Here is a 20,590-nt window from a genome sequence, read left to right as displayed (position 1 = left end):
GTTCATATATACATAACATTTTATCGATGATATATTTATTTTTCATATATCTATAATCTTTTATCTGTGATATATTTATTTTTTATTATTTGTAATCTTTTATCTATAGCGTATCTGTGATTCATATATCTATAATTATCTATTTATGATATCTGTGATGTATATATACTTTATATATACATAATCTTTTATCTGTGATATATTTATACTTCATATATACATAATATTTTACCTATGATATGTGTATTCTTCATATATTTGTAATCTTTTATTTGTGATATATTTGTGATTCTTATATCTATAATCTTCTATTTATAATACCTATGATTCATATATATCTATAATTTTTATCTATGATATCTGTGATATATTTATACTTCATATATATATAATACTTTATCTGAGATATATTTATTTTTTATATATCTGTAATTCATATATCTATAATCTTTTATCTATAATATCCGTGATATATTTGTACTTCGTATATATATAATACTTTATATGTCATATATATGTAATTTTTTATCTGTGATATATCTATTTTTCATATATGGGTAATCTTTTATCTGTGATATATCTATTTTATATATATATATATATATATATATATAATTTTTTATCTGTGATATATCTATTTTCTATATATTTATAATTTTTTATCTGTAATTCATATATTTATAATCATTTATGTATGATATCTGTGATATATGTATATTATATATATATATATATAAAACTTTATATGTGATATATTTGATTTAAAATATGATTTGTTAATAGAATTCTGTGTATTTTTTATTAGGATTTGATTTATACTTTGTGTTATTCTAAATCTAAACGTTATGTATTTTTACTAGGTTGATTTATCTTTCTCTTTCATTCTACATTATTTTGTTTTTAATAAATCTAAATTTTTTGTGTATATTTGAAGGATTTCTTTTTTGTGGTTTATACGGATCTACGTGTGGCTTGTTTTGAATCTTAGCTTACTCATGTTATAGTGTTCTTATTATTATTTTTCAATTAATCATATTTAAATTATTTTGTACAAAAATCGATGTTTGAATGGACATAATAATTCCAGACTGTTGCTTTTTGACATGATAGCAAGAACGGTGGTTTTCTCAGTTCAAAAGTTTTTCTCTTAATTTTCTTTTTTACATTCCTATTTGTAAATCTTTCATGGTTCACCAAAATCATTTTCTTTTTTACATTCACTTGTGATTTGTTGTGTTTAAGACGTTAAATTTTAATCCTTTTTTTTCTTCTTTTCAAAATTCACGTTTATATATATATATATATATATATATATACACACACACACACACACGTAATTATGTGTGTATAATATATATTGCAAAATACCAATTAAATTCGCTGGTCAAAGAGACAACTCTTGATTTTCGACAAATAAATATATTATATTCTCATGACATAGACGGCAGATCTTGCATCCATATAAATTACAAATGCAATTCTATCATTAAACTCCTCAATGCTGGAAGACTGAATGACTCCTGAACTTAAACTATATTGCTATACAGTGGCATTCCAATTGACCATATAGAAATCTTAAAAACAAACATCTTCAAAATTCAAACAAAATTACTAAAAAACACAGAACTATGAGGGGTACGAAGGATCAAGGAGAGAAAACATGGAAGAAATAGGAAATACTTCGATTATGTACATGGACATAGCTTTCTCTTTCGTGTGAATTTCGTTCTGTGATAGTTACTGTTACATGGTATAGGATGTTTTGTTCCTTTTTGGCCTTTGATATTCTATGAAAAGTATGCACCACTCAACTGAAATTATACAAAAGATAACGAATAACCAAAACCCTATATTCTTATTGAACTCGATTTTCCAGATTTGAGGTTTCTTTTCTGACTCGAGGCTGATGTTGCTAACCCTTTAGTAGCGAGATGAATTTTATCGGTGTCTTTTGTCTTCACAGAATTTACAGGAGTTCCGTTCTTGTCATTGTGCATGATAACCTTACACTGTGCTTGTGAATGTCTATTTTGAGTCTGATTATGATTCTTCAAAACTGAGGATCGTTCTCGTTTAGTCCTGTTCTTACTTCCAATCATCACATCATTATCTGAACATAAAATCATATGATTTAGTTAGTAGAGAGGTCTCTAAAACAAGTTGAAATAAGAAGGTTGTGACCAACTAGTTTAATGAGTTTCTGAAATCTAAAATTTCAGAAACACTTGCTTCTTACAATTCTTCTCATCATCACAAGAAAACAAGCGGAAAAAGATTCATGCTTCCGCACATACAAACACCAGCTGCCATTATAACTCCATAAACTTTCTTTTGCAGAACCACAAAACAAATTTAGTTCCTTGGTAATGAGAAACTATTTTACGCTTTGTTAGTGGAAGCTTCTATTTTATGTTCAAATTTCCTGATATTATAGATATAATAACTGCGATCTTAATATATTCTAGAATAAATTATAATTTCATCTCTTGAGATGTGGCTTAAGGCATATTTTGCAATGAGATTAGGAAAACAAATCTGTTATTATTCTTCTTTATTGTAACAGATAATTGCATATGTAATATAAATTAGCCTTTAGGAGATATTAAAATTCTATAAATTACAGTTAAATAATATATTGACACAGAGAAAAATATTTATAGAAAATATTATTAAAATTATGCGGCATTTATACTTTGTTTAATAATAAAACTTTAAGCTAGTCAATTTTCACAAAACAAACTACAAATTTTTGCATTAAGAATGATCAAACCATAGGGGTAAAACTAATACTTTACCGCTATAAAATGTCAATTCTATGTTATTGGAATTAGGGTTACGTACCCATGTATATATAATTGCAGAGGCTAAACTAGGAGAGAACAAAATAAAAAATCTCCTACTTAATTCCCTAAAATCAATAATGCAGAATAAAATTAATTCCTGATAGTTAGGGAATTCATATCAGAATTAATTTCCTAAAATCAGGGAATACATAACCATTAGATCTCCTATATTACAACAGGCAGTTTCTTAAAGTAAATAAAGTGTTTTGCCACTCCACCCCAACTGGGATGCTATTCATTCCAAGCTTGTCAACTGAAGTATGAAAAACTGCACTGGACAACCCTTATGTGAGTATATCTGCCAGCTAATTCTTTGTGGAGACACATGACATGCAATCACGCAATTATCAAGTTTCTTCTTGATAAAATATTTGTAAACTTCTATATGCTTCTTGCAATCATTTTGTACCAGATTATATGCAATATTGGCAGCCGGCCTATTTTCACAATACAGTCTCATTGAATTTTCCCACTCAATGTTCAAATCTTCCATTTTTTTTTTTTGAAATAATTCAAATCTTCCAAAATTATCTTTCAGTTATAGGAATTTACAGATTCCAACTAGCCTGAATTTTGCTTCTGCACTCAATGTAATAAAATTCCACCCAAAAAAATACAATATACGGATGCGATTCTTCTATCATCAATTAATCAATGCGAAGTGGCATCCGAATAGACTTCAAAGCTCAATCCTTCTCATCTAAACAGAATTCCCTTACCCAGTAAACCCTTCAAGTACTGTAGGATTCTACTCACAGGCCTGAAATGAGTCTCTTTGAAAGTATGCATAAATTGACTCACTACATTAATAACATATGCTATGTCGATCTAGTGTGTGATAAATAAATCAATTTTCCAGCAAGCTAATGATAATTACCTCCATCAACCACATCATCCTTCGAGACATCACTCACTTTATGGTTGAACTCTATATGGGTGTGCCTACTCGCTTACACTCCAATTTACCTGTATCCTTTAGGAGATCAATGTACTTCTATTGAGATATGAAAATCCCTCATTGAGAGTGTGTCACTTCTATGGCAAGAAAGTACTTCAATTTACCAAGCTCTTGGATCTTGAATTCTTTCACCAAACATCTCTTTTACTTTTCAACTTCTTCCATATGCTATGTCGATCTAGTGTGTGATAAATAAATCAATTTTCCAACAAGCTAATGATAATTACCTCCATCAACCACATCATCCTTCGAGACATCACTCACTTTATGGTTGAACTCTATATGGGTGTGCCTACTCGCTTACACTCCAATTTACCTGTATCCTTTAGGAGATCAATGTACTTCTATTGAGATATGAAAATCCCTCATTGAGAGTGTGTCACTTCTATGGGAAGAAAGTACTTCAATTTACCAAGCTCTTGGATCTTGAATTCTTTCACCAAACATCTCTTTAACTTTTCAACTTCTTCCATATCATCTCTAGGTACTATTATGTCATCCGCATAAATCAATAAAATTGCAATTCCCTTTTAAGCTGAATGTCTTCTAAACAAGGTATGATCACTTTGACTTCTTTTTGAATCTAAAACTTTTGGTAAACCTTCCAAACCAATCTCTTGGAGATTGTTTGAGTCTGTACAATGTCTTTTTCAATCTACATACTACTTATTCTTCATTTGTAGATTCGAATCTTAAAGGAACTTAACGATTTTTTCTTTCATATTTTCAGATAAGAAGGCATTTTCGGCATCAAATTGCTACAATCTCCGTAGATAGTTGGCTGCCAATGACAACAACACTCTCCGTGGTCATCTTCATTATTGGAGCAAATGTCTCAGGATAATCTACGCTGTAGATCCAAGTATAACCTTTGGAATCTCACCTTGTATCTCACTAATGAGCCATCGGATTTATATTTCACAATAAAGATCTATCTGCATCCAACTTCCTTTTCTCCTTTCAGCAATTTCATGAAATCCTATTTCTTGCTTTTTTCTAGAGCCTCCATCTCCACCTTCATGGCATTCCTGCAATTCTAATCTCCTAGTGCCGTAGATGCTGTATTGAGAATGACAAAACTGTTAAGGCTAGTGAAAAAGGCACTATCCTATTGTCTTGCTTTTTTCATGAAATCCTATGTCTTGCTTTTTTCTAGAGCCTCCATCTCCACCTTCTTGACATTCATGCAATTCTTATCTCCTAGTGCTTTAGATGCTGTATTGAGAATGGCAATACTGTTAAGGCTAGTTAAAAACGCACTACGATTATGGGATAGCTTTTTGTAGGACATGAAAAGGTACAATGGGTTTTGGGGTACAAGTCCTAGTTCCTTTCCTATGAGCTATGAGGGTGTAATAGATTGTTTTCTCTTTGGATACCTGGAACAATAAATTGGAAAAAATGGTTGGACTATTACCTCAATAGTCGCCAAGCTTGGATCAGATGATTGTACATGCACTGGTTGAGAGAATGCCCTTTCCTTTCTTGAATAAACCTTAGCAAAAGACCCAAGATAAGTGTGGTTTATCTTACATGCTACAGATCTCGAAGACAAATAATATTCTGCTGAAACACGAGAGACAGTAGAATTGGATTGAACAATATGAGTGAACGAACTCAGACTGGACAAGAATGCACGGGGCAGACTCAGAGTGAACAGTAATTGATGAGGACAGTGTAGTCATGGGCAAACTCAATAAGGAAAGATTCTATATGCTTATCTTCCACCAGTGGTATCTCCCCCGACAATAAGGAATGTGAAAGTATTGACCGTCCTCAACAAAAGTAGACGAATAAGTAACAAAGACACATTTAAGAGTTCTATGATCAAGCTTGCCTCTATGTTGAGAATAGACATGAACAGATTCAACACAACCAAATATTTTGAAAACAAAATTATTAGTGACACTTAAATTGGGATATACCCTTGCAAAGACTTGTGCAGGACTTTAAAGACCAAGCACCACAATGGGAAATCTATTTATGATGTGAGCAACATTTAATATGGCTTCACTATAATGATTTTTGGAACTTGGTTTTGTAAAATAAAGGCGTAGGTAACTTCCAAAAAATTAACTACTTTTCTTTTCAGCTATTCCATTTTGTTGGGAAATGCTAATGTAATATGACTCATGAATGAAGCCATGTTGTTAAAAGAATGAGATTGAATTTGATTAAAATAATCTTTGGCACTGTCAAATTGAAAGCATTTAATTCCTACTCTAAATTGTGCCTTAACCATATTGAAAGATTTTGAAACACAGGACTGACATCCAATGTGTCTTTTAAAAGAAAAATTCACATTATACAAGTACAATCCTCATTAAACGAACCAAACCAAAAAGCCCCAAAAATGTTGGGTATAATAGAAGAGCTCCTAATATCACTATGAATAAAAATAAATGGAATAGATGTTCTTTCACTACTTATTAGAGAAATAAAATGTTTTTACCTTGAGAGTTCATATACGTTTGTGCTTTTCTAAAATGACTCATTTTGTACATGTGCAAAGACCTTGATGCTTCTCATATGGTCAAACTGTTCTTCAAAGAAGTAGTTCACTTACATGGGCTACCCCTACCCACTGTTTCTGATCATGATACAAAATTTGTAAGTTACTTTTGGCCAACCTTGCAGAAAGTACTGCACATTCAACTTGAGTCTTCTACACCTTTAATCCACAAGCTGATGGATAAACTGCAGTTATTAACAGGAGCTTGGGAGACCTCCTTTGATGTTGAGTGCACAATCATGTTACCAATTGGGATCTTCTTCTTCTATCTCAAAACAAAAATAAATGGGATCTTCTTCTTCCCATTCTTGAATTTGTTTATAGTAGTTCAGTAAATTGAAGCACAGGAATCAGTCATTTTGAATGTGTTATGGGCTGTAAAACCAAGGAAATCTATTGATTTGGTTCCCTTACCACTGAATGCTTGTCTTAATGCTGAGGCTGAAGACTTTATTAAACATGTACATGATATACATGCATAGGTTATATGATGAAGCACTTTAAGTAATGAAGAGTATAAAGCTTTTGCTAATTAAAAAAAGAAAAAAAAAATTCTTGACTTTCATGAGGGAGCTATGGTTATGGTACACCTCAAACCCGAAAGGTTCCTGATAGTGTGTAAAAGCGACATCCTTATTGCTCATGTTTGAACTATCAATTTGATAAAATGCTACTTAATCCGAACTATTTTCTCTATTTTATTACAGAACATGAGATAAAGACGAGATAAGAAAAAATAACATGAAAATGAGAATAGTTCGTTAAACAAGTCGTCAAACCAGGAACAAGCCTCGAGCAAAGCTTGGATCCAACAGACAACAACAAGGCTTATTCCCAGACAAGTAAGCCTCGGGCAAGGCTAAGGCAGCATATAGGCTCACAGACCCTGAGTACAACTGAAATAAGCCTTGACAAAGGCTTGTGTCACACACAACAGACAAAATAAAGAAAAATGCGCGCTTTTTAAGTCTAAAACAGATCTCATTTCAGTCGAGATATGAGAACTGAAAATCAAGAAAATATTATTTTGGAAAGCTGAGAGTGAGCCGAAATTATTGGAAAAGATCTCAATCAAAGAAACAAGAAACCTTGGCCTTTTTGGGTTATAAAAGACCGGCGGCAAAGTGGAATTAGGATCATCCATCTTCTTCCTGACACTACACACAGCAGCACACACAATTTCTACACTTTCTCTTCTTCTCTTTCACCTCTTCAACACTTAAGAAACTTATTTTGTATTAAAGTCCACAATGAGTAGCTGATTTATTTTCTCTTCCTAGTTAACAAATTTAGCAAACTCTAGTGACGTATTGCGAGAACTAATTGAGTTAACGTAAGTTTTATTTCAATTTTGTCAAATTCTATATATTTTTCCTCTTATACCGGTTGTTCGAGAGGCAGGAAAGAAGCGATCTAGAAAGGATTTACCATCTCCGTCCAAGTTGTGATTGATCTGAGAGATAGATAAAACACCCACTCCTTGGCCCGCTTCATCTAAGAAGAATGGGAATGCTCACAATTTGATTTGTTTTTTAGATACATCTCGTGGTTTCATACTTGAGCAAATCACATGGAACTCTTTAAAATGTTTGTGCAGATTCTCGTTTTCCAGACCTTAAAATTTGGGTAGTACATGAATCAAACCAGATTTCTACTCAAAAGAGACATCCAAATTTGGGCAGGTGATACAGATTCTCGTTTTCCAGACCTTGAAATTTGGGCAGATGTATCACAATTTGATTTGTTTTTTAGATACATCTCGTGGTTTCATACTTGAGCAAATCACATGGAACTCTTTAAAATGTTTGTGCAGATTCTCGTTTTCCAGACCTTAAAATTTGGGTAGTACATGAATCAAACCAGATTTCTACTCAAAAGAGACATCCAAATTTGGGCAGGTGATACAGATTCTCGTTTTCCAGACCTTGAAATTTGGGCAGATGTATCACAATTTGATTTGTTTTTTAGATACATCTCGTGGTTTCATACTTGAGCAAATCACATGGAACTCTTTAAAATGTTTGTGCAGATTCTCGTTTTTCAGACCTTAAAATTTGGGTAGTACATGAATCAAACCAGATTTCTACTTAAAAGAGACATCCAAATTTGGGCAGGTGATACAGATTCTCGTTTTCCAGACCTTGAAATTTGGGTAGTACCTGAATCAAACCAGATTTCAACTCAAAAGAGACATCCAAATTTAGGCAGGTGATGCAGAGGGGCTGCTAATTTGTGGGTAGGGCTGCCAGCTCGCTCAATATGTGTTCTTGTTCCATCTGCTCTGATTCGGTTGCAGCAGATGAGGTATTGTTTTGATGTGTTTGCCTTTTTTGTCTGTCTGTTTTCTCAAACTCTTAGCGGTCTTCTCAATCTTAGGATCGTAAAGAAATGGTTCTCCATAATCAATTTTGGTCATAAAAAGAAAAATAATCAGTTAATCTCAACTCTCTGACAATAGCGTCAAAATTTGGTGGCTGTCAAATCCACCAAAATTAAATCCTGATTATCCAATAAAATAAACAGTATTACTGGTAAACAAGGTTGAATCCACAAGGAATTAGAAACTAAATTTTTTTCTTAACCAATGAATGAAAAGTAACAATAAGATTTTTTTAGGATTCAATATTAATCATATAATGGAAAATATAAAATAAGAATAGAACGGAACAACTAACAAAACTTTTGTCTGCAAGTTTGAAAATATATCAATTATAAGAAAACTTCTTAGTTCATAAAATAGTTAAGCTCCAATTATGTAATTAATCATAGATTCAAGGATTAGTTTCATTTAAAATGGCAGCAAATCAATTATGGTTGTCAGAAACGTTCCGACAACCAATTCTTCCTTAATCTTAAACCACCCAACAAACATTCATTACCTGGTTTTTCGTTGAATAAACAATCTTGGGAACGTCATGAGGATTTAATCCGTCAACGGTCTTGAAAGTTAAAAGAACCTGATTCAGGCTGCTGAATTCATCCGCGTGAACTGTGCAGGCATACTTACCTCCTCATTGTAGCACTGATCCCCACTGAAATTGATGCGTGTTAGTAGTTATGTCTTCAAGAGACGTACCTGCCTTAAAGAGTGCTGCTTGTTGCGGTGACAGTGGTCTAGTTGGGTATTGTTGGTAGTTTTGTTGTCGTGGCCCATAGCGGAAATTTGGATGGTCTCTCCATTCACGATTGCACGTATTAGAGAAAGGATCGTATCTTCTTTGCGGTTAGCTCGAAAACCCACCCACAGCATTGACCTACTTTTGGTCGTCTTTTTGGAACATGGGGCACATGTCCGTAGGGTGCCTTAAATGCGCACAAATCTCATAAAGTCTTGCTCACTGAGTGTTTCTTGCAAACACATTTTGCACCAAGTGGGTTAATTTAGAAAATTTGGGATCCAAGAGAAAAGATACTTATCTCGTTCACCCTTCGAGGGATGTCACGTGTGGCACCGAACTGCTTGGAAATGGTTGTCATAATCGATATCAGCTTCCTTGTTGCCCATGGCGTTTTATTCATGATAGCACCTCCACTAGCTGCATCTAGCATCTTTCTTTCTGAGAGGAGTAATCTTTCATAAAAATAATGTATCAGAAATTGCTTTGATATGTCATGTTGTAGATAGTTTGCACAAAAGCGTTTGAACATCTCTCAATAGTCATGGAGGTTTTCGGAATCCTTCTGTCAGATTCTACATATTTCTCTTCTTATACCGGCTGCTCAGGAGGCAGGGAACAAGCGATCTATGAAGAATTTTACCATCTCCGTCCAAGTTACCATCTCATTTTTCAGACCGCGAAACTTGGGTAGTAGATGGATCAAACCAGATTTCAACTCAAAAGGTACAACCTCAAACTTGAAAGACTTCTTAAGAGTGGCTACAAGAAACTTCTTTCCCAAAATATTGGCCCTCACAAAATTCTCAAGAAGATTATCTCGAATATTTATCTTTTTCTAGATAAAAGTGTAGAAATATATTGAAATGGGGCGCCAACCCATGAATAAAAAAATTTACAAGTCAATTAACGTATCTAAAATTGACACTTAATCATCACAATAGTTACTGTTATGTTCAAGCACAATTGAACCAAAAATATGGAAACATTTGTTCAAAATGTTGCCAAAAGTATTTTCCTTTCCTTCAAAGACTCTGTTGTTCTTTTCATTCCAAATTACCCAGAAGATAGTAAGAGGGAGAAATCTGAACTTTTTGTTCTTTCTGCTTAACATTTCCTAAGCAAGCAATTCTTCTTTTGCAGTACCAGCCATGACCCAACAAATGCCAAGGAGACCATAGACCATAGACCATAATGAATAAGTGTTAGGGCACCAAAGCAAAAGATGGTTACAGGTTTCTGAATTGTTATCGCACAAAAAGCATCTGCTGATAAGAGAAATGCCTCTTTTCATGAGATTATCAATGGTTATGATACGATTTTTGGAAGCTTCCCAAGCAAAGAAGGAGATTCTTGGTGGTGCACTAGCCTTCCAAATCATTTTTGCAGGGAAAACTAACTTGTTCTCTCTGTTATGGCCAGCAATATGATTATAGAAGAACTTTACACTAAAAGAGCCACTGTTATCCAAAGACCAAATTAGTTTGTTTTCATTGTGGTTAATTCGGGGGATTTCCAATAATGCCAGTAGATTTTCAAATTCCACTAATTCCCAGTCATTTAAATTCCTGTAAAGCACGATTTTCCAGTGCCACTGTTATCCAAATTAGTTTGTTTTTGTTGTAGTTAATTCGGGGGATTTCCAATAATGCCAGTAGATTTTCAAATTCCACTAATTCCTAGTCATTTAAATTCCTGTAAAGCACGATTTTCCAGCGCCTGCCAATGCTATTATCAAAGGCTTGCTCAATGCACATGTGTTTGTCCTTGGATAAAGCATAAATAAGAGGAAAGCAGGATTGCAGATTTGTGTTACCACACTAGGTGTCCGACCAGAATTGAATTTTATTTCCTTTACTCACATCCCATTTAGAGCAGTTCAGTACATCTTTACTCATTAAAGAGATGCTCTTTCTCGAATGTTTATCTTATCGATTTGCCAAAAGATATGAGTATCAATAAGGCCTTCAGTGTTGAAGATCTTACTTCATATTAAAGAGGTGACCCAACAGTTTCTTATGATAGTGTTCTTATTCGCTATAGTTGAAGATATTGTTGATTATCAAGAGGTAGTAACAAGATGATACTTATCACAAGTTTATGGTAAAATGAAAAGAACATTCTTAAATTGATTGCACTTGGATCACAAAAAGCTGACCTCAAGAAGCTAAACCCTGTCATGTATGCTATAGTCTATGATTTCATGATGGAGCCGAGTTTCCACCACCCCACCATGCTCGCGCGCGGGAGAATTTGTGGCGCATAGTCATGATAATACTTTACTATTGTTAGAGGATTTTCAATTAACTATTTAAGAGCCTTATTAGAGTTAAGAACTTATTCTTTTATTTAGTATTATTTTCTATTCGTATTAGAATAAGTATTTTTAGTTTTATTATATTATTATTTTCTAATTTAACTCCAGTTAGTAAAAGATTATTACAAATATCTTGTAATTTCACTTATTGATCATTCAATTTATTCAATAATTTTTTTTAGCATTCCTCATAATTAATTGTTGGGACTTAATGTTGCCAATGATTTCATACTAAGTAAAATACTATATTAGTTAGAGTTCTAATAGAGTTAAAAACTTATTCTTTTATTTAGTATTATTTTCTATTCGTATTAGAATAAGTATTTTTAGTTTTATTGTATTATTATTTTTTAATTTAATTCTAGTTAGTAAAACATTATTACAAATAGCTTGTAACTTTACTTATTGATCATTCAATTTATTCAATAATTTTTTTTTTAGCATTCCTCATAATTATTTGTTATGACTTAATGTTGACAAGGATTTCATACTAAGTAAAATATTATATTAGTCAAAATTCTAATAGTATAATTATATCCTATAATTAGAGTCCAACTATAAATAAGGATAATTATTTTTTATATATTTTTTAAGTGTAAATACAAAAGATAAGAAATAAAAATTAGTAATTTATTTTTCTCTAAAAATTTTCATGATATTAGAGTCAAAATAAGACTAATTTTAAGGTTCTAATTTAAGAATTTTTTCAAAAACCTAAAAAAATAAAATAGGCTGAGTTAGTACTCACATATCAAAAAATCCAATGTCACAAACTACCCAGACCAAACCGCCGCTCGCTGACACCAGATTGGAGGAGTCTCTCCGCACGTGAGCCACATGCACTACCAGTAATGGAAGCGCGTGAACCACACGCACTGTCAAGAATCACCTCATTCCGGTCATAATCGCGTCACGCACCAAGATCCGACTCATTTTTGGCATTTCGCACGCGATCTAGCACGTATCGTGCATCTAGATTCCGAATTTCACGCGGCTACGCACACTCGGCCGATCCGCTGAACTGCGCCTTCTGTCATCCCTTCTCGGCTATTCCACGCCTTGAGGCGACTCCATCTGGACCTCCCGCACGCCACCCCACTCCGGCCACGCACTGAATCACGCTGCATTGTCAGACAGATGTCTTCCAGCTTTCCGCGCGACATTCCAACTTTCCGCACATGGGGACATCCAATCTCGCCATTCCACGTGTCAGGACGACCTCTTCTGGTCATTCCGCACCTAAGCCGAGCCGTCTATGTCCAAGCCGCCGCCAAATCGAGTTGAGCCAAGCGAAGCCGAGCCAGATATATTTCTGAATTGTTTGGCTTTTTTTGGTTTTCTAGTCCTTTTTTGGCTCATTTGGTGCACATTAGGAGGTTCGTCTTTCACTATTGAGTGTTTTTCTCATTATATTTAGCGCTACAAGATGACAAAAAAAAATGTGAGTGTTACTAATTTTAATAATCCTTTATTACAAATCAGTCTCATAAAACTTGATAGAACTAATTATCTTATTTGGTCGAGATCTTATTTATTATTTATTAAATCTAGAAGAATGCAGGGTTACGTTACTGATGAAGTGAACAAACTAAATGTTGGTAGTAGTTTAGAATATAATAGATGAGACTCTGAGAGCTCCCTCGTAATGTCATGGTTCATTAATTTTATGCAACCCCATATTAGCAGAACATATCTGTTACTTAACATTGTCGAAAAGATATGAAATACAACATTCCTTACATATTCATAGATGGGTAACGACACTTAAATTTATGAACTCTGGAATAAAGTTCAAGGCACAAAATAAGGAGATATGACTATTTCTCAATATTTTTTTGAACTGAATGGATTATGATAGGAGTTAGATTACAATTAAGATTTTCAAACAGATTGTTCTACTAATGCAGTCAAATTTTAGAAACTGATAAAAAGATAGCAGATTTATGATTTCTTATCTAGTCTGAACACCGAATATAATCAAATATGGGTCCAGGTGCTTGGTAAAGATCATTTTTCCTCATTAGAACAAACTTATGATTATGTCCAGTAAGAAGAAACTATAAGAAATGTCATGTTTCACATTGCATCAGTTGAGAAAATTGAATTATTTGCTCAGTTTAATCAAGTTAGAGATATACGGAAGTGTGACTATTGTGGCAAGTCAAAACACACTAGAAAAACTTATTGAAAGTTGCATGAAAGACAAATTAGAGATCAGGGAGGAAGAAGAGCTGGAACTGCAAGAGTTCAAGTCAATTTTATTGAAGACAAGGAAGCACCTGATTCACCATCCGTTGGAGCATTTTCTACATAAGAGATTCAAAACTTGAAGCATCTTCTGAGTCAATTTAACTATTCATCAACTGTTGGCACATCAAATATGATAAAATTAGGTATTACTCATCCTATTTTCACTCATGATAATTGGATTATAAACTTTAGAGTTAACAGACACATGACATACTCTTTTAAAGAACTCTTAACCTATTCTTCTTACACTTAAGGGGATAATGTCCGTATAGCAAATAAGTCATACACCCCCGTGTGGGAAACAGGTTCCATTAATTGTACTCCTACTATTACATTGTCTTCAGTTTTACATGTGTTAGTTTTTCTGACAATTTTTTATCTATTAGTGCCATAACTAGAGATTTCAACTGTAAAATTAATTTTTTTCTAATTATTGTATTTTTCAAGATTTTCAAATCGGGAAGAGGATTGGCTCTAATAGACTGCAAGATGGCTTATATATCTTAAATAAACATCTGAATTTAATTAGAAATCAAGTAACCATTGGGAATAAAGAAGTCAATATGAAGATACTACAATGACACCGATGATTGGGACATCCTTTCTTTTTTATTTTAGAAAAATTATATTTTAAATTATTTTAAAATATTTTATGGAATCTTTATTTCTTGATACATGCGAACTTGCTAAATATAAGAGTAGCTCTTATCATTTAAGTAATAATAGAAATACTAATCATTTTATGACTATTCATTCTGATGTATGGGGACTACTCAAAATACCTCTCTTTCAGGTTATAGATGATTTGTTAGTTTTATTAACTTTTGTACTAGATTAATATGAATTTATCTGTTAAAAGCAAAAAGTGATATATTTTCATGTTTTCAATCATTTCATAAAATGATATATAATAATTTATATCCTATATTATTTAAAAGAACTTTTATGGAGTCTTTATTTCGTGATACATGTGAACTTGTTAAACATAAGAGCAGCTCTTATCATTTAAGTAATAATAGAAATACTGATTATTTTATGACTATTCACTCTTATGTGTGGGAACTAACTCAAAATACCTCATTTTCAAGTTATAGATGGTTTGTTAGTTTTATTGACTGTTGTACTAGATTAATATGAATTTATCTGTTAAAAGCAAAAAGTGATGTATTTTTATGTTCTCAATTATTTCATAAAATGATATGTACACAGTTTGGTGCTAAAGTTAATATTCTACTAATTGACAATGGTACAAAATATATGAATAGTGGGTTTCATGCCTACCTGAAATCAAATGAGATAATTCATCCGACAAGTTATGCTTATACCAGTGAACAAAATGGGATTACTGAAAGAAAAAACAGACACATACTGGAGATATCTCGGTCAGTAATGTTCACTATGAATCTACCAAAGAGTTATTGGGGAGATGCAGTTCTCTCAGCTGTCTATTTTATCAATAAATTGTCTTTACGGGTTTCATATTTGTAAGGAAAAAATTCTTACACTGTTCTCCTAAAAGTGTTTGCATGTGTGTGCTTTTGTTCATGCTAGAAATGTGGGTAAGCTAAAACCTAAAGCTCTTAAGTGTGTATTTGTTGGATATTTTTTTATCCAAAAAGGCTACAAGTGTTATTATCTATCATCTAGAAAATACTTTGTACCTTTAGGGAAAATAAGCCTTATTTTAACTCAAACCTAACACCTTCTTCAGGGGGAGAGTGAAAAGGAAGAAGTGATACCTAATTGGGTAACAATTGAGAGTCATATCCAGGGAGAGAATTTTATTGCAGAAAGTGTTAATCAAGAAGATAATGTTGGACGTTTAAATAAACCATACTTGAAAAGGTATTCAATGAGAGAGAAGTCTGAAAAAACCATCATACAATCTGTCCCAGGTCAAGAATCTTCTCTGGTTCCAGAAGATACTGGTAAGTTATTTTTCTCTTGTAATTTATCAAATAAATCTATTGTTATTAAAAAGGAAACGAGAACTTGCACTAAACATCTTATATCTAAATTTGTTTTCTATGACTCTCTATCTCCTTCCTATTAAGTTTTTGTATTGTTTGTTTTCTTTGTGTCTATTCCACAGGATTGGAGAGAAACTCTAAGAGATCACAAGTGGAAGAAAATCATAATTGAAGAAATGAGAGTATTGACAAAGAATGAAATATGGGAACTTGTTTCACCTCCACAAGGAAAGAAGATGATTGCAAATATGTGTTCACCATAAAACACAAAGTAAAAGGATCGATCGAAAAGTACAAAACTAAATTGGTGACTAAAGAATTTACTTAGATCTATGGGATTGACTATCAGGAGACATCTGCACATGTTACGAAAATGAACACAATTAGGATACTTTTCTCTTGTTGCAGCTAACCTTGATTGGGATCTACAGCAGTTTGATATAAAAAATACATTCTTTTATAGAGACTTAGAGGAAGATGTGTACATGAAAATTTCATCTGAATTTGAAGATGAGAGGATGCAAGGAAAAGTTTATCAATTAAAAAATGTCTTATACGGATTGAAGCAGTCTTCAAGACCATGGTTTGAATAGTTTAGAAGAGTTATAATCTCTTTTGAATATCAACAAAGTAATGTTGATCATATCCTGTTTATCAAATATTGTGAGGGTAAAGTCACTTTTCTCATTATTTATGTGAATGGTATTATGGTGACTGAAGATGACATAAAAGAGATGGTTCGGTTGAAGAAACTTCTTGTTCAAGAGTTTAAAATAAAAGATTTAGAAAATTGCAATACTTATTGGGAATTGAAGTAGTTAGATCCAATAAAAGGATCTTCATTTCTTATGTTGATGATATTGTGGTGACTGAAGATAACATAAAGAAGATGGTTCAGTTGAAGAAACTTCTTATTCAAGAGTTTGAAATAAAAGATTTATAAAAATTGCAATACTTATTGCAAATTGAAGTAGCTAGATCCAATAAAAGGATCTTCATTTCTTAAAAGAAATATATTCTAAACTTACTAGAAGAAATTGGTATGATGGGTTGCAAGCTAGTAAAATCACATATTGAGAGCAACCATAAATTGCAAGCAAGTAGTGGTATATCAATTGACTTGAAAAGATAGCAGAGACTAATTGGAAGACTCATTTATCTCTCACATACCAAACCTGATATAACATATACAGTTAGTCTTGTGAACCAGTACATATATGATTCTCGTGAGACTCATTTATATGTTATCTTCTGCATATTACAATACCTGAAGCCTGCACCAGGAAAAAGTTTGTTCTTTTCTAAGCATGGTCACCTTAAAATTGAAGTATTTACAGATGCAGATTGGACTGGATCTCTAGATGATAGAATATCGACTGCAGTTTATTGCACACATGTAAAAGACAATTTAGTCACATGGAAAAGTAAAAAGCAAAATGTGGTTGTCCATTCTAACACTGAGGCAGAATATAGAGCAATGACTCAAGAAGTATGTGAATTACTATGGTTGCAAAAGCTAATGAGGGAGTTAAAACTGCCTAAAAATGAGAAACTATCCTTGTTTTGTGACAATAAAGCAGTCATTAACATTACTCATAATCCAGTTCAACATGACATAACAAAATACATTGAAATTGATCAACACTTCATAAAAAAGAAGGTGGTTGGTGGCTCTCTATACTTATATCATGTATTTTCTAGCGACCAAGTACCTGATATTTTCACTAAATGATTATACAATAAATCTCTTTAGATCTTGATTTGCAAGTTAAGCATGTATGATATCTTTGCACCAAGTTGAGCGAGAGTGTTGATAAAAATTTCATATTAAGTAAAATACTATATTAGTTAGAGTTCTAATAATATAATTATATTCTATTGTTAGAGTTCAAATAAAATAAAGATAACTACTATATATATATATAGATATATATATTTTTTTTAAGTATAAACACAAAAGATAAGAAATAAAAATTAGTAATTTATTTTTCTCTAAAAATCTGCACTTAATTAACACTTAAATATGACACTTAAGAATCCCAAGTGTGATATATAGGTTCACTAAAGAACAATACAATAAATCTCTTCATATCCTAATTTGCAAGTTAAGTATGCGTGATATTTTTGCGCCAAGTTGAGAGAGAGTGTTGATAAAGATTTCATATTAAGTAAAATACTATATTAGTTAGAGTTCTAATAGTATAATTATATTTTATTGTTAGAGTTCAAATAAAATAAGAATAACTACTATATATATATATATTTTAAGTATAAACACAAAAGATAAGAAATAAAAATTAGTAATTTATTTTTCTCAAAAAATATTCACTTAATTAACACTTAAATATGATACTTAAGAATCTTAAGTGTGATATATAGGTTCACTAAAGGATTATATAATAAATCTCTTCAGATTCTGATTTGCAAATTAAACATGTGTGATATTTTTATGACAAGTTGAGGAAGAGTGTTGATAAAGATTTTATATTAAGTAAAATACCATATTAGTTAGAGTTCTAATAGTATAATTATATCTTATTGTTAGAATTCAAATAAAATAAGAATAACTACCATATATATATATATATATATTTTAAGTATAAACATAAAAAATAAGAAATAAAAATTAGTAATTTATTTTTCTCTAAAAATCTTCACTTAATTAATACTTAAATATGATACTTAAGAATCTCATGTGTGATATATAGGTTCTCCCTAATTTTTTAGTAGGCAAATTAATCCTAATTTGTCCTGCATCATCTAGTTTCTTTGTTGCATATACACGACAAACTCTAGATAATCACCAATCAAGATTAATAATGAAATGCATGCACATTACCTTTGATACTTGCCAAACTGCATGAAAATATGGAAAGCAACAAACAAGAAAAATATATACTCTATCTAAATGAAGTAAAATGAAATTACCAGGACTAGAGAGGACAGCACGGGGGCGTGGAACTGGACTGACCCTAATATTTGATTTGTTGTCATCATAAGATTTTTCATTGTTCTTTTCAGCTCCTGTGAATCAAGTAGATTCAACGGTAAGAGCCAAAGAAGGTCGAATAAAAAACTAAAGATTTTTCTGGTGCGTCATTAATCACATGAAGTCAGAATTCAACCTTTCTGGTGAGATGTTGTGGGTCTGATAATATCCGGTACGTAATTCTTTGGCATCCTTGCTACTAATGATTGAGAAACATCTTGATGCTCCTTCACTATAGCAAAAAATTGTCATTAAGGATTTTGTCAATCAAATGCTGGTCAAAATGATAAGAAGCTGTTTTACAGGCTACCTATGCAGTGAAAGTTGGAGAATAAAGAACCAATATTGCCATACAGGTTTTATAAATATTTAAAATAGTGTTCTCAACATCAAATATCCTACTTTTACCATCTATCAACCATATTAGCTATTTGCCCTTTAGCTAATTTACATTTTTTCAATATGAAAGTGGAGAGCATAATTGTTAAAACAAGTATCAGCTGGTTGAAAATATTCCCATATTAAGGGTAAAAAGTTTTTTCCTCCTCAATGCTTCCACCTCGTATTAATCAAGGAGACAGAGAAAGAAAAAACTATTTCAATCCTTTTAATATCTTCACTAGAAATTGAAAAAAAAATTAGCTATTTTTAGTATATGAAGATTCTATTTCTTAAGTTCATATATGTTTACACATTCATTCATGAAAATATGCATGACTAGCTGTTTTTATGGAGTAAAAACGATCAAAAGAAGTTACAAAAATCCACACAAAAACTACTGAGTCTCAAATCCCAACACCACCTCTAGTAAGGAAAAAATCCAGAGCAAACATATTGAACAATTTAGGAATATTTGATAATCCAGGAAGGATACCTGAAGAAGAAGAATCATAAATAGAGAAAGACTGAAAATCATTCAAAAACAGCGAATAATTTCTGATTTGATCATCTCCTGATCGCTGATCATCTGTGTCCTGGCTCCTCACCTTCACCTTCGGATACACTACAGTTTCCACAAATAGAAGAAGGAAAAGAAAAATTAGATGATAAATTGTCAAAGAACATGCAATAAAAATCTCTCAAACAAAACCGAGAATTCAAAGAGAAAAGAAGAAGAGAAAAAACTCACTTGTTTCTCTCTGTTTGACTTTTGAGAGTAATTTTAGTTGACAGAGAAGTTTGAGTAATTCAAATATTCTTAGTGGGTTTTGGGATTTTTAAGCTATGAATTCAAACAAAAAAAAAGGAGGAAACACGGAGAAGATATGATTGATTAAAGGCAAAGATACAAGAGTCTCTCCTTCTAATTTACAGAAAAAAGGAATGCGGAAGGAAGGAACTCTGGTTGTGTCAAAGTTTGACCTAAATGCTTAAGTGGGAAAATTAGGTTGTTCGATAGGGGCCCACTAACGGCACTCTCTTCGGCAGCTATTCCTTCTGTCAAAATCGACCCTTTCCACTTTCAACGGTACTTTCCTTTTATTGTCTTTTCCTTTTCCTAGTTATTTTTTTAAAATTGCCAATTACTTCATAAAATAATACTTGTTTTTTTAAAATAATTAAAAAAAATTAGATGTTGAGGGTGGGATTTGAATCTGTAACCTCTCGTATGATATCATGAATAATCGAAGAATA

At 32.2% G+C, this 20,590-nt stretch overlaps 1 protein-coding gene across 4 annotated transcripts; it reads right to left on the bottom strand.

The window, feature by feature from the left end:
* Positions 1 to 1,661: 1,661 nt before the first annotated feature.
* LOC110815919 (uncharacterized) lies at positions 1,662 to 20,310 on the bottom strand. 4 transcript variants are annotated; one of them, XR_015817649.1, is made up of 7 exons: positions 20,085 to 20,310; positions 19,830 to 19,958; positions 19,092 to 19,187; positions 18,895 to 18,990; positions 17,137 to 17,240; positions 14,026 to 14,109; positions 1,662 to 2,110 (listed from the first exon to the last, which is right to left on the bottom strand). XR_015817649.1 is itself a non-coding variant. In XM_088215300.1 (5 exons), coding segments are annotated over exons 1-5 (585 nt in total). In that variant the 5' UTR covers positions 20,086 to 20,307; the 3' UTR covers positions 1,662 to 1,847. The 4 variants fall into 4 exon arrangements, 1 of the variants encoding a protein (XP_088071426.1); XR_015817650.1 differs by lacking the exon at positions 14,026 to 14,109; XR_015817651.1 differs by lacking the exon at positions 17,137 to 17,240 and having other exon boundaries at positions 20,085 to 20,309.
* Between the last annotated feature and the right edge of the window lie 280 nt (positions 20,311 to 20,590).

The sequence above is a fragment of the Carica papaya genome, chromosome 3 (genome assembly GCF_054855325.1).
Source record: "Carica papaya isolate Zhongbai chromosome 3, ASM5485532v1, whole genome shotgun sequence".
In the NCBI taxonomy this organism is placed as follows: domain Eukaryota; kingdom Viridiplantae; phylum Streptophyta; class Magnoliopsida; order Brassicales; family Caricaceae; genus Carica; species Carica papaya.
This window is presented reverse-complemented; position numbering and strand designations above follow the sequence as displayed.

What these genes read in the sequence shown, in the direction of transcription:
- LOC110815919 (XM_088215300.1), bottom strand. An exon ending in CACAACATCTCACCAGAAAG is followed by an intron (nt 18,991 to 19,091) that starts GTTGAATTCTGA and finishes CTTGATTCACAG; the next exon opens with GAGCTGAAAAGAACAATGAA. An exon ending in TGCTGTCCTCTCTAGTCCTG is followed by an intron (nt 2,111 to 18,894) that starts GTAATTTCATTT and finishes TTTTATGTTCAG; the next exon opens with ATAATGATGTGATGATTGGA.